General features: G+C 33.4%; 1 protein-coding gene across 8 annotated transcripts; it reads left to right on the top strand.

The window, feature by feature from the left end:
- The first annotated feature begins 317 nt into the window (after positions 1–317).
- Positions 318–10,495, top strand: LOC122532817 (mitogen-activated protein kinase kinase kinase 15). 8 transcript variants are annotated; one of them, XM_043661923.1, is made up of 25 exons: positions 318–453; positions 1,492–1,641; positions 2,029–2,118; positions 2,189–2,409; positions 2,476–2,670; positions 2,741–2,910; positions 3,183–3,351; positions 3,432–3,731; positions 3,810–4,063; positions 4,142–4,301; positions 4,533–4,886; positions 4,958–5,219; positions 5,302–5,439; positions 5,514–5,680; positions 5,741–5,836; positions 5,904–6,043; positions 6,112–6,267; positions 6,552–6,659; positions 7,248–7,360; positions 7,437–7,606; positions 7,677–7,941; positions 8,031–8,358; positions 8,427–8,574; positions 8,651–8,727; positions 8,790–10,495. In XM_043661923.1, exons 3-25 carry the CDS (start codon positions 2,082–2,084, stop codon positions 8,869–8,871), a joined length of 4,110 nt encoding a protein of 1,369 aa, XP_043517858.1. In that variant the 5' UTR covers positions 318–453; positions 1,492–1,641; positions 2,029–2,081; the 3' UTR covers positions 8,872–10,495. The 8 variants fall into 8 exon arrangements, with proteins under 8 accessions (XP_043517858.1, XP_043517859.1, XP_043517863.1 ...); XM_043661924.1 differs by having other exon boundaries at positions 325–453; positions 1,515–1,641; XM_043661928.1 differs by lacking the exon at positions 318–453 and having other exon boundaries at positions 678–1,641; positions 8,651–8,731.
- The last annotated feature ends 5,415 nt before the right edge of the window (positions 10,496–15,910 follow it).

Below are 15,910 nucleotides of genomic sequence, written 5' to 3'. Positions count from 1 at the left end.
GTTTGTCGGTCGATCGTGGGGCAGGCCAGTTCTCGGGGTCCCCCCGTGATAGAATAACACGATGTGTGAGGAAGTATATTAATTTCTCAGTTATCAAACAACCTCTTCGCATTCTGCATTGCTAATACAAAAGACGGTTTAGTATGCAGATTGTAAAAAAATGAAGAGAGCATATATCTTCGAATTAAGATGGTGGTGGCTCCTTATTCATTATATGTTCCTAATGAAAGGGGAGCGCTGCGGAGTGGCCGCTCCGCGCATCACTGCACCCCACTATTCTTCACGCACTCGTAAACCGCGTTCATATGAATCATGTTCACCTTTCGGACCCTTTCCGTCACGATTGTAGTTACTCTTGGTTCTCAATACACATAGTCAACTATCCAACGATAGGATCACGTAGTTTCCACAACTTTGCTGTTCGTCGAGGAATATTGATTTCCTGTTATTCACGTAAGTCGATACTGATACTATATTGAAAAACTTACAATATAACAGTAATAATTATTCACTTTTTAAATTTCCGAATATGGATTTTAATTTATGTTTATTGTATAACATTTTTTTTTTTAAATTTATGATGATGAATGATAAAGTTAATCCAAGTTCATGTTCTTTTAAAAATAAATGAAGACAATTAATGTTAATCCTTCTGTTTGCTAATATATATGAAATAATTGCATTTATTTATTTATGGTCTGTGTAAACATATAATATTCTACGTGGTTAAATAAGGAGAGAGGAAGTTTACTTTTATCAAGCAGAGGTAGCTTTTATTAACCCAGATATTAAGTCTGATGGACAGAGATGAATGAAGGAGCGAAATTGAGATCTCTTATTCTATTTAACAGTCATAAGTACACGAGTAGAAAAGTCGTAGCTTCCGACAATCTACGCAGTTATGATTGCTCTTCCTGTTCCTAGCATCCTGCTCATGTGGAGTTCATTGGTACGTTTCCACGGTGCTCTGTACTGTAACATTCAGTGCAATCGAATTCAAATGACCTACAAACTCATTATTCGCCTTTTACGCGTGGTGAACCTCTTTTGAAAGTATGTTCTCCGATTAAAGGGTCGATTCTAGTCGACCGACAAAAGTGTTTTGCTGCAGTTGCATTCGGACTATCCTGTGTCGGATGTTTTAACTCTACGGAGTATACAGCTCGTGGACGATGACCATACTTTATCGTCGAAGTATACATTCGTCGAAGGTTAATTTAATTAACATCACGTTGGCAACCATGGAAGACGTTTACTGGTTGACATACAAATTAATGAAGTTATTTTTTCAGTATGCTTTTTCACGGACTTGGCACATTCGACGAAATACCAATCTTTCAATAATTTAAAGTCAATCTAATCATTGCATGTCATTGTATCGCTTAGTTTGAACATTGCGTTGATCGAATGATTTGCATGGTCGTGATTTTCTACGATGCTGATAATCACCTATCATTTTATTCTTATTATGTGTTCTGGTTCTATCTTAAGAGTTTCTATTTTTATACCGGTAGAGCGACTGATCTTTCTGCCATCTGTGAACTAACAAGAAAATTCTTTATGTGAGTTGTGCAGCACGACCTCGACTCTGGATTTGTGTGTTCTAGAAGAAATGGAGGATTATAATGTTCAGTATAAAAGGTATTTCGTGTATTTGACATAATTAAACAATAATTCTGTTATGGGATTTCTCGTGTGTTCGTGAAACGACGTGCATCAGTTTCATCATGTATTAATTTTGTGTGAGCCAATGTCATAAGCCGAATTTTGGTTCCAGATTCTTTTACGTTTTGTAGTTTCGTTGTAGTCTAAAGTTTTTTGTAGAATAACAATGTGTTTTAGAAGTTAAATTATGTACCTTTAGGTTTCATTTTTTACATATAATTTGTAACATTCTGAAACTTATAAATTTATATTTTATGATAATTAAAATATATTTAATGGTATAATGGAATTTATTGTTTTACTACTCATTGTACATTTTCAAACAGGTGAATTTATAATTCTTTTGTTTGTTAAAATTTCCAGACATTTATTACATAAGAACTAAGAATATTACTTCCATTCAATAATTGTGCAACATGCCATCCATTTGTGGCGATACAGTTGACATGGCTGGTAATTTCTTGTTAAATCAATTTTGTTGAGGAAGAATTTAGTATTATTAGTCACTAATGATGTTTTACAGTGGCTGCACAACCAACTATTGCAGAAGGTATTTCTAGTACTGATAGTATCGGTACACACAGTGATATTTCTGGACATACCACTATTTCAGGAAGACCCAGAATGGATGTAGCTTGTGTTTTAGACTTACAACAATCAGAGCATTTGGCTCAGAGAAGAAGAGCCTTAGAAGAAGTCAGACAAGCATGCAATCTAGTTAATGCTAATATGCATCATATTCAGGTATAAATATTTTTCACTGCTAAAAGTAAAAATATTTAAGTATATCCTTGATTATTATTTTTCTAGTTTGAAAAGTTGGATTTTGGCGAAACAAACGTACTTGATACGTTTTATAATGCAGATGTAGCTGTTGTGGATTTAAGTATTCAGCTACAACAGTCTGCTTTGTTTTATCATCTTGGTGTCAGAGAAAGTTTTGGCATGAAAGAAAATATTTTGTTGCATAATGATATAGATACAGAAACAACAATCAGGATTAAGGTACATTTATATCATTTTAACATATTGTATCCAAAAATTAATTTTTAACATGATATTTCACAATGTGTAGTTGTCATGTGGTAATTATACATTTGTATCCTATCGTGTGGTGGAATGTGGTTCATGTGTGGCAACTAATCCAGCTACTACTAGAATCACTGGCGAAGAAGTCATAGATCCAAAACAACATCTTACGTTGAAGCTTAAAAAGTTATTTCAAGATGTTGAAGTACAATCTAAGTATGTTTTGATTTTTCACTGCATTGTTATCATATGATATTTTTAGAGATAAGAAAGGAAAATATATTGTTCTTTTATTCTGATTGTATTGTGGTGAAAAAGTAAATATTTTCTTATCTTATCATTTTGTACATAAAATTGAATTATAGCATCTATTGTACAATCTTACTAGCAAGTTTATAATGAATTTAAACTTAATATTAATTTAAACTTATTATTAATATAGTATTATTTTTGATACCAATTTTCACAAAAAATTCTACAATTTTTAGAGCACATATGAAAGAAAAGTTTCTTGCGGATTTACGGAAAGCTCGCGAAACATATTCGGGAGAAGAACTTTCGAAAGCTTTGAACAATATGCGTAAACGCTTAGATGATCCAAACGTGTTGTCTGGAGAAGTTGTTCTAAATGTTCTAATTTCCTTTCGTGAAATACAGGTAATAAATTAATGACTTGTTAAAAAAAAAAAAAGAACAAATGAAACAGATCTTTAATAATTAAAGTCACGAATGTTTAGGATTACGATGCAATGGTACAATTAGTTGATGATTTAAGAACAATACCGACTCATAAGAATTACATCAATACTCCAGCCATTCGATATCTATATGCATTTGCATTAAACCGGCGAAATAAAGAAGGCGATAGAGAGACAGCATTAAAAGTGATACAGAAAGCATTGGAGAAGAAAGAAAATCATGTTCCTGATATGTTATGTTTGTGTGGAAGAATATATAAAGATAAATTTGTAGAAAGTCGACATACTGATGAAGAAAGTTTAAAAAATGCTATCCATTGGTACAGAAAAGGTTTCGAGGTATACCATTTCCTTTATTTTGCAGTACATTAAACACTTGAACTACGTAATTTTTTAAACTACATTTTCTGCATTCAGGTACAACCAAATGAATATGCAGGAATCAATCTTGCTACGCTGCTTGTTATAGCAGGAAACGAATTTTCCAAAAGTGAAGAATTACAACACATAGGAATGGTTTTGAACAATCTTATTGGCAAGAAGGGCAGTTTGTCCAGTCTAAAGGATTATTGGGATGTGGCAACGTTTTTTGAGATCAGTGTGCTTGCTGAGGATTATTCGAAAGCCATTCAAGCTGCTGAGTGCATGTTCAAACTGAAGCCGCCAAACTGGTATGTACTAGTTATTGTTAAAAGCATTATTATTAAAGTAAGAAATGTTAGAATATTAATTGAACTGTCTCTAAACAGGTACCTGAAATCAACAATAGGAAATATATCGCTGATAGATAGGTTTCGTAAAAAGAATGAGGAAGCTGAGATTTCGCCAGAGGAGCAAATATTTACTTTTTGGATGGACTACTTTGTTGAAGCTACAAAATCGGAAGTTGGAGATAATATACGGTTTCCAGTAAGTTGATAAATGGAATCGTTCTACAAAGGATCCAGTTTCCAATTCGGGAGACTATGGCTTATAATATTGTGTTACCAATCCAGCTTACTTCTGTACATTTTGGGTCAAAGTAAGAACAATATAAAACTGCTCTTAGTGCAGGTTCTTAGACTGACTTTATTCAATCAAGATTCTATTACAATCTTTTTCAGTAAAAAGAGGAATTAGTTACTAATCTTTCTCTTTTAGCTCTTAGTGTTGGAGCCAACGAAGATCTTGATGCCGAGCTACGTAAACGTTAATCTTGGAGCAGAAGAGAAATCGGTGCAAATTTGGAATCTTTGCTTGGACAATATGAAGAATAGTTGTAAACAAGTTCACGATTGGTTATTCACCGCCAACATGATACGCAGCGTAAGCTTATACAAAAGAGATGAACGTTGCCTTTTCTTATACGTTCATCAAAACTCTGATGACTTCCAAATGTATTTTCCGTCAGTTCAATGCAGACAGAGATTTTATGACTTAATTTTGGAAATGACCAGAGATCAGGAGGGTATGGTCGCAGATTTGGATGCATATATGACTGACGATAGGATGAAGGTTTGTAAATAATTGTTACTTAAGATTATTTTTTAAATAAATTTATTATATTAATAGTCGTCTCTTCACAGTTTGAATATGAGTTGGATGACCAAAACAAACGAATAATGCTAGGTAAAGGTACGTACGGGATTGTCTATGCTGCTCGAGATTTAAATACACAAGTTAGAATTGCCGTCAAAGAAATTCGAGAACGGAATTTGGGAGATGTGCAACCCTTACACGAGGAAATTAAATTACACAGTCAATTGAGACATAGAAATATTGTGCAATACTTAGGTTCTGTAAGTGAAGAAGGATACTTCAAAATTTTTATGGAGCAAGTCCCTGGAGGTAATTATATAACATGGAAGAACATAAAGATATAGTATACATTTATAATATATATTTACTGTAAATTTTAATTCTTTTTTAGGTAGTTTATCAGCCTTATTAAGGTCAAAATGGGGTCCTCTAAAAGAAAATGAATCCACAATTGCTTATTATACTAAACAAATCCTAGAAGGTCTCAAGTACCTTCATGATCAAAAAATTGTGCACAGAGATATTAAGGGTAAAGTATAATACATATATGAAATTTTTATTATACGAAGTTTTCAGTATTTTTAATTTAGTTATTGTTTTCAGGCGATAATGTTTTGGTCAATACATACAGTGGTGTAGTAAAGATTTCAGACTTTGGTATGTCGAAACGATTAGCTGGTTTATGTCCAAGTACAGAAACATTTACTGGGACATTACAATATATGGCACCGGAAGTTATCGATAAAGGGCAGCGTGGATATGGGGCTCCTGTAAGTTATATTATTTCTTATTTGTGAAAGAAAATTATTATATTATGGTATGCGATGTAGGCAGATATTTGGTCCCTGGGTTGTACAATAGTTGAGATGGCGACTGGTAAACCACCGTTCATTGAATTAGGTTCTCCTCAAGCTGCAGTTTTTAAGGTAAAATATTTTAAAATAATTTTGATTAAAGCAATTGTAGATATATTTAAGAAGTTTATTTTAACAGGTTGGATATTATAAAATACATCCTGAAATACCATCAGAATTATCTGAAAGAGCAAAGAATTTTATATTGCGCTGTTTCGAACCTAATCCTGACATAAGAGCGACTGCAGCGGAATTATTAGAAGATCCATTTTTAAATGAGTACGTGGTAAATACATATATAAATAACTCATTATATAAGTGAATAATATTGCGTTTTATATGCGTAGAAAAAAGAAAACCAATCGATTGGCCGCCGTACCTGATTTTAGTAGAAGCATTTCAGTACCTGCTGACAGACTTGAACGCTTAGGAAAATCTGATAAATCGAATAATAATCATATTGTTTCTGCTTCTCCTATTCAAACTTCACAATCAGATGATAGGTAATGTAAATATGTTATTTTAATGTGGTTATATGCAAATATTTGTGTCGTTTTAGTTTATTCATGAATATTTGTTGTCTTGTTGAAAGCAATTTTTATGTGCAAATATATTTTAAAGAAGCGTATACAGTTACAATATAACTGATAAATAGTTTTCTTTCGGTTAATAAATCTGAATACATTGTACGCAATATATTTGAAGACGTTTAATTTCTATTTTTTAATTTTTACTTGTCATTATATTTCTAAAATATTTTCATTGATGATGAAATATAATCAAAAAGTGTTACATATAGTGGAGGGCTGACAAAGTCAAGCCCACTGAGGGAGCGCAGTCCAGCACATCTTCTGTCTCCCATTAGAATGCCTACTGCAACCCTTTCTTTTAACAGGTATGGTACTAACATTATAGATGATTATAGCTGTTTGTAAAAAAGATAACAAATGATAACAATTACTTATTATCGAGAAAAAAACTGCAAAATTTATCCTAATACAAGTAATTAACAATGGTTAGTTTATTCATTAATACTTGTGATGCTTCATGTTGCTAAACGTTTATATGTTATTGGTAATGGTGCTTTTTGTTTAATTGTATATTTTTCACTAGCAAGAAGGAAGACTAAGATCCCTATGTTATTTTAATTTTCCTTACACTAGTTCCAAACTAATGATATTGTGAATTGAAGCTTGATGTACTAAACAAGTTCAATGGAAATTTGTTCAAAACGACTTATGTAACACTATTCATATGCTTTTCAACCTCAAGCTCTTAAAATTGAAATATGTTTGAAATACACAGTGAGAATATATTCATAGTTTCAATGATTACTCTATGTATTCAGGTTTATTTTTAAGCAGAACATCTTTCAGGAAATATTTTTGTTTTTGTGACAAAATATGTATAGTGCAAGCTTCAAAGCATAATTACATAGATATAAATAGCGTTTGGGAATAACATCAGTTTATTGTATTTTCAGTGCAATAGGAAATACACCATCTATAGAAACAAGTGAAAGTGACACAGCTGGGGCTTCAATGACTAGAAGAAGTTCCTCTGGCGGTTTATTGTCACCAGAAGTTGAATTAGGAGGTGAACAATTGCAATCAATTTTGCAATAGGTTTGAGGAATATTTAACTTTAATGTCTTTTAATATTAATATTAAAGGTCAATCTGGTCACAAAACTGGCGAAGAACAAGAGGGTTTTTATCTGCTGAAAAAAGATAGTCAAAGAAGAATGACATTAACTAGAGTTCTTACGCAAGATGAGGCAAAAATCTGCGAAGTATGGATGCGAGGTATACATCAAGCAGAGGGTCAAACTGTTTTGCAAATGGTAATTATTTTTAAATTTTCATGGGTATGAATTTCGTATTTTAAATAATGCATACCTTTTACTTTTTCAGAACCACTTAATATTATTAATGCGAGCTTTGAGAGATTATATCGCAGAACAAAATCAAGAAGTAATCGTGACAGCCATTAGAACATTGAAAGAAGAGTTAGACTTTGATTCCACTGCTATTAATCATCTCAATTTAGCTATTTATCTGTTTCAAACGGCAGTAAACGAGGTTCTACGAATGCATAGTATAAAGCCTCATTGGATGTTTGCACTGGATAATTTAGTGAGAAATGCTGTACAAGCTGCCATCACTGTACTTTCTCCTGGTAATACTGTCATCATATTTTATGTAAAATAATATTTTTAAAATGACACATTAACCTATTGAAACTATTTAATGCATTTTTTTTTACAGAACTTGGAGCTAATTTACTCGGTCAAGAACGCATGCAATCCGGTGGTCAAGGTCCAGAAGAAGGATCTACATCCGGTGTATCGACTGTGAATTCTGTAAAATCGCAGAAAACCGGTGACTCTCTGGATAATAAATATTGGAAAGAATATCGAGATCAAATGGGGGCTTTAAAAATGGAGAATTTGAGATTATTACAGGAACTGATTGAAAATCAGAAGTCGTATCAAACTTTATTGCAACAAATTCTTGAAGAACAAAGCGCTCAAGTTAATGCTTTAACACGACTTTGCGAAAATATAAATAGACGGACTACAAGACAAGAATCAGGGTATGACTTTACCATTGTAATTCTAATTTGAGAGATATGCTTGTAATTTGCGTGGGTTCTTGTTATAGATATAATTCATCAGTATCTGGAAACACAGTGCAACAGCCAATCTCATTGATTGTTAGCAATACATCTACTAGCACAACTTCGTGTAACGACCAGGCTCTTATTGAATGGTTACAAAGTCTTCAGATAGATGAAATGTCGATCGACCGAGTAAATATTAGAATTTATATCGATCTTTTTATTCTAACGAATAAAAAATTATACTGATTGATATCATTTTTTATAGTTCTTATACGAGCAGTACACACTGGATAATATTTTAAATCATGTTACACGTGAAGACATTCGCAGACTTAATCTCCGGTAAGTGTAAATTTCTTTAGATTATGCATTGTGATCCTTTAATAAATATTTTATTTATTTAGAGGAGGAACTGAATTGAGGATATGGCAAGCTATATTAAAACATCGAGAAAGTAATAATCAAATGGAAAAGAAGGGGCAGTAACTAAATTGTCTACCATATTGGAATTGGTTTGTTTGTGAATGGTTAATTTTATGCAGGGTAAAATAATTATTGAACATAGCTGCTGTAGTATAACAATGGTCAATGAAAGTAGAGCTACTAAGTATTTAAAATCAAATGAAATACCTGTGTCGTTTGTTAGAATTATTACTTGTAAGTTTACACGGAAAATTTTAAATGCACAAATGATATTATTAGTCCGTAGTTCCTAAATATAAAGTATTTACTAGTTATATATATGAGACAGATGTGTACATATAAGGAATTTTGCATATATTGATTGGTTTCAAGATAAAGTCATTGCAGCGAAATTTTACAACCTCCTGGAAGTATATTTAACAATTATATTTTACAGAAATTAGCTTCGTCGAATAATTATACATGCTGTGATTATGCAAAGTTTGTATTTGGAAATTATCATTCAACTTGTTGATATAGAATATCAGTCTTGCCAAGTTTACAGAAATGATATTGCCGTGAAAATACAATTGTATCTAAAGATTTAAAAATTCGAAAATTCAAAATAATTTTCAGGTCTCATATTTGACATTACTGCCACAGTAAAATTAATATTACCGGAAAGAAATATGTACACGTAAAAGGTTGCCTTATGCTTTCGTGTTTTGCGAAATGTCGACTGGTTTTCTCTTCATTCTGCGTAATCACCGAAAGAGAAATTATTTATACTCGACAGTTACAAGAGAAACAAACGATCGTAGTGCCTTATAAACCAGTGTAGTAATACAAGAGGATATATTTATTATTCCCAAATGATGAACGTTTTTATTGTTGGTAATTCTATATTTCTTAAGCAAAGATTTTACGTGTCTTCCTAGATACGCATGAAATTTATTTTAAGCAGAGGTTATGTACATAAAGCGCTTCTTATAGTTTATAATAAATATTGTCTATTAATCGAGGGCCTAAAATTTACTAGATTTTTAGATATGAATTTTTATATAATCGCAGATTTCACGCTTTATATGTGACTCTCTTCACTGAAAAAACTTATGCTTCCTTCATATACATTTTATAGAATAGCAATGAATCGTGTTTTCTGATAATACTTTCATTTTGACTTCCATTGCAGTAATGCGACAGATATACCAGTCAATTGAAATAAGTGCCTAATTGCATCAGGGATACGCGTGATGTTTCGCTTCAGTTTTATCATAATTGAAATCAAAGTAATTAGGGGATTATACTTATAAATTAGGGAGAATTATAAAAATCTGTTAGTTTCTATACTTTAACTTGCACATATTACATGTTACGTATACTTTTATTTAAAATAATTATTACCATTTTAAAATAAAATAAACATCACTCCCTATACTTGATACCTGAAATTTAATCCCTTAATTATTTGGATGGATATTCTTTTACACAATTGTTGAGCAATTACATGTACAACATTATTTACCGATTGTATTGTCAGCGAAATCTACGAACCAGTTATAAATAACATAAAGGTACAGACGCGATATGTCGTGCTTAATTGTTAAGACGTTTTCACATTATTGTTTTCATTCACCGTATATTCGATAAGACTAACTATCCTCGTTATTCTAGCAAGTTGAAATTTGTAATAAAGATTCTAGCAAGACCCTCGTTGTTCTTCAATCCTGTTCCCAGTCAAGAGAACTTGGAATCAGTGGCAAAAGAATAGCGGCTGTTTAATTGAAATCGAAAGCAAACAAAGAGCCGGAGCGATTCCCAAAGGCGAAAGGGAGGAAAAACCAGGGGAGAGACGAGTTTGTACGTGATCGGTTCGAGGGTGTGGCGTTCCATCGTCTCTGCATTGATATGGATGAGACGTTCTCTCTTTATCTGGATGCTCCGTTTAAAAGATAAGCCGCCAAATAGATTCGCAGCTCATCGACGTAGGAGTATCCTCCGCGTCTTTCCGCTGTCTTATTCGCCTCCGTTGGGATTATCCCTAGCGATACGATCTGGCTTTCCCGGAGGGAACAAAACGCGTAGCGCAGCGAGCGTCGTCGAGTTTTCATCGAACGCGCGACCTCCTCTCAATCTCGATTTTTTTCGTTTCGTTTTGTAATTGGAAAAGAAGAAAAAGGGAAAAAAGCAGACGCTCACGTATGTGGAGAGTGAAAGGGTGGAAAAGGGAGTTTAAATTTTTCAGGAAAATGAACGCAGCCGAACAGCCGCCGCGTAAAATTGCAAAAGTTTCGGACACTCGGTTCCCCATGACGAACGAGGGTCGGACCTATTCATTTGCACTACAAAAAAGCCCGTGGCTTATAAACGCACCACCCCTCGAGCCAGCCGCTTATTTTTCGACGTCGGGGCCTTGCTATTTCTTTTTTCTATTCTCTTCCCTCTCGTATTCTCGACTCTCGTTCCGATGCATCTGCACGCGCGCGTGCAATCCGAGCCCTCGCACGAAATTTTTCGAGGTTGTGTGACGCGGGATAACTTTTGTTAACCTCCTTCAGGTTCCTTTTATTTTTAATCCATTCTTATCTGTTCCTTCGTACAAGGAGACTTAAAGAAAAAAAAAAAAGAAGTTGCGAGATACGACTTAAATTAATCTTAAGTTTTTCGTTAGTTAATTAAAGTTAATTAATTCCGTTTCTTCGTTTCACGCGGAATATCCGACATTTATCATGGTCCGTCGGAAGTTTTCACTCACTCGGAACTTTATCATCGTTAACGTCTCTACGCAAGGTAATTTAATTCGAGGCTGTTTTCCGTTGGCCAACAGTTCCCCGCTGAAGCCATTATCGAGCCATGTAACCGAGCATGGTCCGCGAAAATAGCGAACGGAATTCGATTACAGTCTTCTAAATGATTGCGTTACACCCCCATCCCCTCCTGTTCGTTCTCCCTTCCGAAAAATTCGCGGTTCGACGCATCGAATATTTTCTCCCAGCCCAATAAGCCCAACTCGTCTTGTTACATCCATAAAATAAGCGTTCCAGCCCTTCTGTCGGGTTTTATCATTAGCAATTCCATAACGGAAGTCGTAGGAATATCGGGGACTCGCGATCGGACCCGCGTCTTCGCAAATATAAATGTTAATGTGTTCCTTTGTCAGGTTTCCGCATACATTACTGGGAGGTACAGTTTGCGGGCTCCTCGCGAGATTCTTGTTGAGTTTTAGGGAGGGTAAAATTCACGGTTAAGCAGCTCGACTGTAGCCTTCGAGGGGGGTGTCGTTCTCGAAGGGTTGTCGCACGACAGCCATATTCTTCGCGAGTGCTATTTCTTTTTAAATGTTGTAAAATGATTGTTAATCGTCGAATAAAATGACAAAATGTAACGTTAGTCAATGTTAACTCGAGGAGAGCTGCTTGAAACGATACGATAGAGGAATATTTAAGAAAATTATGGAACTTGTATATTAGCGAACGAACATGATAAATTAATTTTTGATGATTTCAGATTCGCGCGATTAAAATCGCTATTTAAAAACGAAGCGAAATTTCACGGAATTTCGACAAAATTAGACATTGATGAGTCAATTTTTCTTTAAAACTCGCAAAGTCGCTCGTTTAAGGAAGCATTCTAGTGTGAAGTACATGTTTTCTTAACTTTGTTAGGGAATTTTTTGCAAAGAAACTATTAAACCTTTTTTTCAAATTGACAAGGTTTATTTGTACGTATTTCAACAACGTTTTGAAATTTTTTGAGACAAAAACTTGTAAAATCGGTGGCACTGCATACTCTCATACAATCATAGCCGCTTTTAAAAAAGGTCGTCTGACGGTGGCCATTCTGCTTGTCGGAAATGAAGAAACGTGAATGTTCCTTAATTAGTATGAATTTGGCCATACCAAAACGAAAGAAAAAAATCGGTAATTAAAAAAGTGGCGATACTTTGAAGTTCGATTTTTGCATGTTTTTATTAAACTTCGGAAGCCTAAAAGAAATATAAAAAATAAAATTTTTTGGTCGATTCTGGTAGGGGCTATAGTCACACATGTACTAAATGCGCACTTAAAATTTTGAGTCAATTGGTCAAGTAGACTTTGAGATATCGTGAACAACGTTCGGAAAAACATAGTTTCCAGAAAAATGCCTTTAAAGTTTAGTATTGCGGTAACAATGACTCTGGTCGTCGCGTCTTTCAACCATAATTTCGTTATTTAAAAAATAAATCTCTGTAACCTTAGTTCACACGTAAGGTTACAAAGATTTAGTTTTGAAACTATATCTTTTAAGAACATGCAAAAAAAAAAAGAAAAAAAATTGATTTTTTCAAAAGTTCACACTAGAATACCCCCTTAAATTAGATTCCATCGGCTTTAAAGGCAAAGTCAATAGTAATAACTTCGCTGAATAGACGAACACATTTCGAGTTAACCTCGGCCACGTTGAAATCGCAAATAAAGCGGCGCAAACATCGGCCGTCCCGACGCAATCGCAGCAGTTCGAAGCGGAAAGGGTTGTACGCCGCGCCCGCGATCGGGATACAAATCCCATGCTGTCTGGCCAGCCTTCTCCCTCTTCGTCCCCCTTCTCCCCCTTCAATCTATCGCCGCCTGGTTTCCTCTCCCCCTCTCTTTACCTTTTAATTAACTAACTGCGTCGGCGAAGTAACTAAAGAGGATCCGCGATTTTTGAACAGGAGCGCTTTCATCGCTGGCCGAAATAATCCATTTGGCAGAGTAGAAAGGCTAAATAAGATTATCGCGTCAGGTTCAGCCGCTCTACAGGAGACAGAGGACAATGTAGAGAGAGAGAGAGAGAGAGAGAGAGAGAGAGAGAGAGAGAGAGAGAGATTCGTATCCGGTAATCCAGTTTTCAGTCTCACAGTAATTGATCGCGATTCTTCCGCGCCTAACCAGTTGCAACGATTCTCCAGGATTCCCTTGTTCTTCGTGATTTTTTACCAGCTTTTAACTTGAGGCGATCGAGGAGGAGGCAAATTTTACAAGTCGTACTGAAATACACGCGCACGGTTTTTGTACTGTGCACTTTTAGTTCTTGTATTATATTTTTATATTATACACTTACATATATTATATTATATTATTTTTATATTATACACTTATATACATTATATTATATTATTTTTGTATTATGCACTTATATTATATACCTATATATATTATATTATATTATTTTTATATTATACATTTATATTACACTTACATACATTATATTATATTATTTTTATATTATACACTTACATACATTATATTATATTATTTTTATATTATACACTTACATACATTATATTATATTATTTTTATATTATATACTTACATATATTATATTATATTATTTTTATATTATAATATAATATAATATAATATAATATAAATGTATATTATATTATACACTTACATACATTATATTATATTATTTTTGTATTATGCACTTATATTATATACCTACATATATTATATCATTTTTATATTATACACTTACATATATTATATTATTTTTATATTATACATTTATATTACACACTTACATATATTATATTATTCTTATATTTTACATTTATATTATATTATATTATTTTTATATTATACATTTATATAACATACTTACATATATTATATTATATTATTCTTATATTTTACACTTATATTATATTATATTATTTTTATATCACACTCATATTATATTATTTATTATACTATTTTTATACTTATACACTTATATTATATTACATTATTTTTATATTATATTTATTTTTATACACTTTATTACACGTTCTTTTGTATGTTTCACACGTCTTTCAGTACAGTGTTTAGTATACTTTTTTTTACATGTCTTCTTCCGAAGCTCCGAGATACGTTGTTCGCAGAAACCAGACGAGAGAAAACGAAAAAGGGGGATGGCGGGAGGGAAAAAAAAAAGAAAGGAGACGGTCGATAGGGCGATTAATCTGGCCGGAAAGCGAAATCATCCTTTCCAGCCTCTTTCTTCGCCGAAGACCGGAGAGAAGAAGGAACTTATGAACGTTCTCCCCGGGGATTATGGCGAGAACAATGAAGGCTGACTCGCCGTCTCCTCGTTTTCACAGAGTGACACCTTGTTCGCCAGGACTAATTACTTTCGGCTTAAAATCCTTAATTTGTTGCTGAAAGGCCCGGCGACGGAAGCCTCCTATCCCCACCTCGGTAAAATCTTTCCGCGGCGTTCCTTCCCAGCCTTGCTGGAAGACGTTCGAAAAAGATAATTCTCCCTGAGGGGAAAAATAGGCGGAAAGACGTCGTCCTTTTCAATTCGACGAGTCTCTCCCTCGTTAAAGCAATCAAACTCGCGATTAAATTCGATTTTCCCTATCTTTTTTTTTTTTTTTTGTTTCAAATTCATCTCGACACTTGAACAAACTGTTTAAACCGAATCGGTATTACAGATACCGGTAAAATATCGTTATTTTTAGGTTATTATTCGATTACGTTTGATGAAATCAAAACGACGTTAGATCGGTAGATGTATTTCGTTATAATACCGGTCAATAAAATATTAATATATTAGAAAAGGAAAAGGAGACAATGATTAAATGTTTCCATAAAGTTTGCCTATAGTAAATTTGATGACGCTTATACACGTATCCTTTGTTATTTCTAATACTAATTCATCGTTGTATCTCCATACAATATCAGCCACGATACTCTTACTTAATTTTAAAAGATGACCGATTTCTCGATACGTTTTTCCTTTTTCTCTTGGTGAAAAATGACTAATTGTCATACGTTAATAAATCGAAAGAGGAGTTGAAACAACGATTAATCGCAGAACGGAAGAATATTCCGCTAAATTACTTAAAAAAAATTACTGGAAACATGCCTGAGCGTCTGCGATATATTATTGAAGTTAAGGGCTACCTAACAAAATATTAATTATTGTTTGTATTAACAATTTTCAGGTTCAAATATTGTAGTTCCTCAAATGTTCGAATATTTTTGCCACGCTACATTTCGACATAGTTCAGTTTATTGTTCGATATTATAAAAAGTACGTGCAACAAATAAATAAAATTTATGTTACTATAAACTATAATGAATGTTCTATTATATTATTAAAAAATTAATCCAAA

This window comes from Frieseomelitta varia, unplaced genomic scaffold, assembly GCF_011392965.1.
Source record: "Frieseomelitta varia isolate USP_RPSP 00005682 unplaced genomic scaffold, Fvar_1.2 scaffold_475, whole genome shotgun sequence".
Lineage (NCBI taxonomy): Eukaryota > Metazoa > Arthropoda > Insecta > Hymenoptera > Apidae > Frieseomelitta > Frieseomelitta varia.
This window is presented reverse-complemented; position numbering and strand designations above follow the sequence as displayed.

Excerpts from the sequence above, each read along its gene's own strand:
- LOC122532817 (XM_043661923.1), top strand. The coding sequence starts at position 2,082 with ATGCCATCCATTTGTGGCGATACAGTTGACATGGCTG. Across the intron at positions 6,044-6,111 it reads GAAGATCCATTTTTAAATGA|AAAAAAGAAAACCAATCGAT; the intron begins GTACGTGGTAAA and ends TTATATGCGTAG. Across the intron at positions 8,575-8,650 it reads ATGAAATGTCGATCGACCGA|TTCTTATACGAGCAGTACAC; the intron begins GTAAATATTAGA and ends CATTTTTTATAG.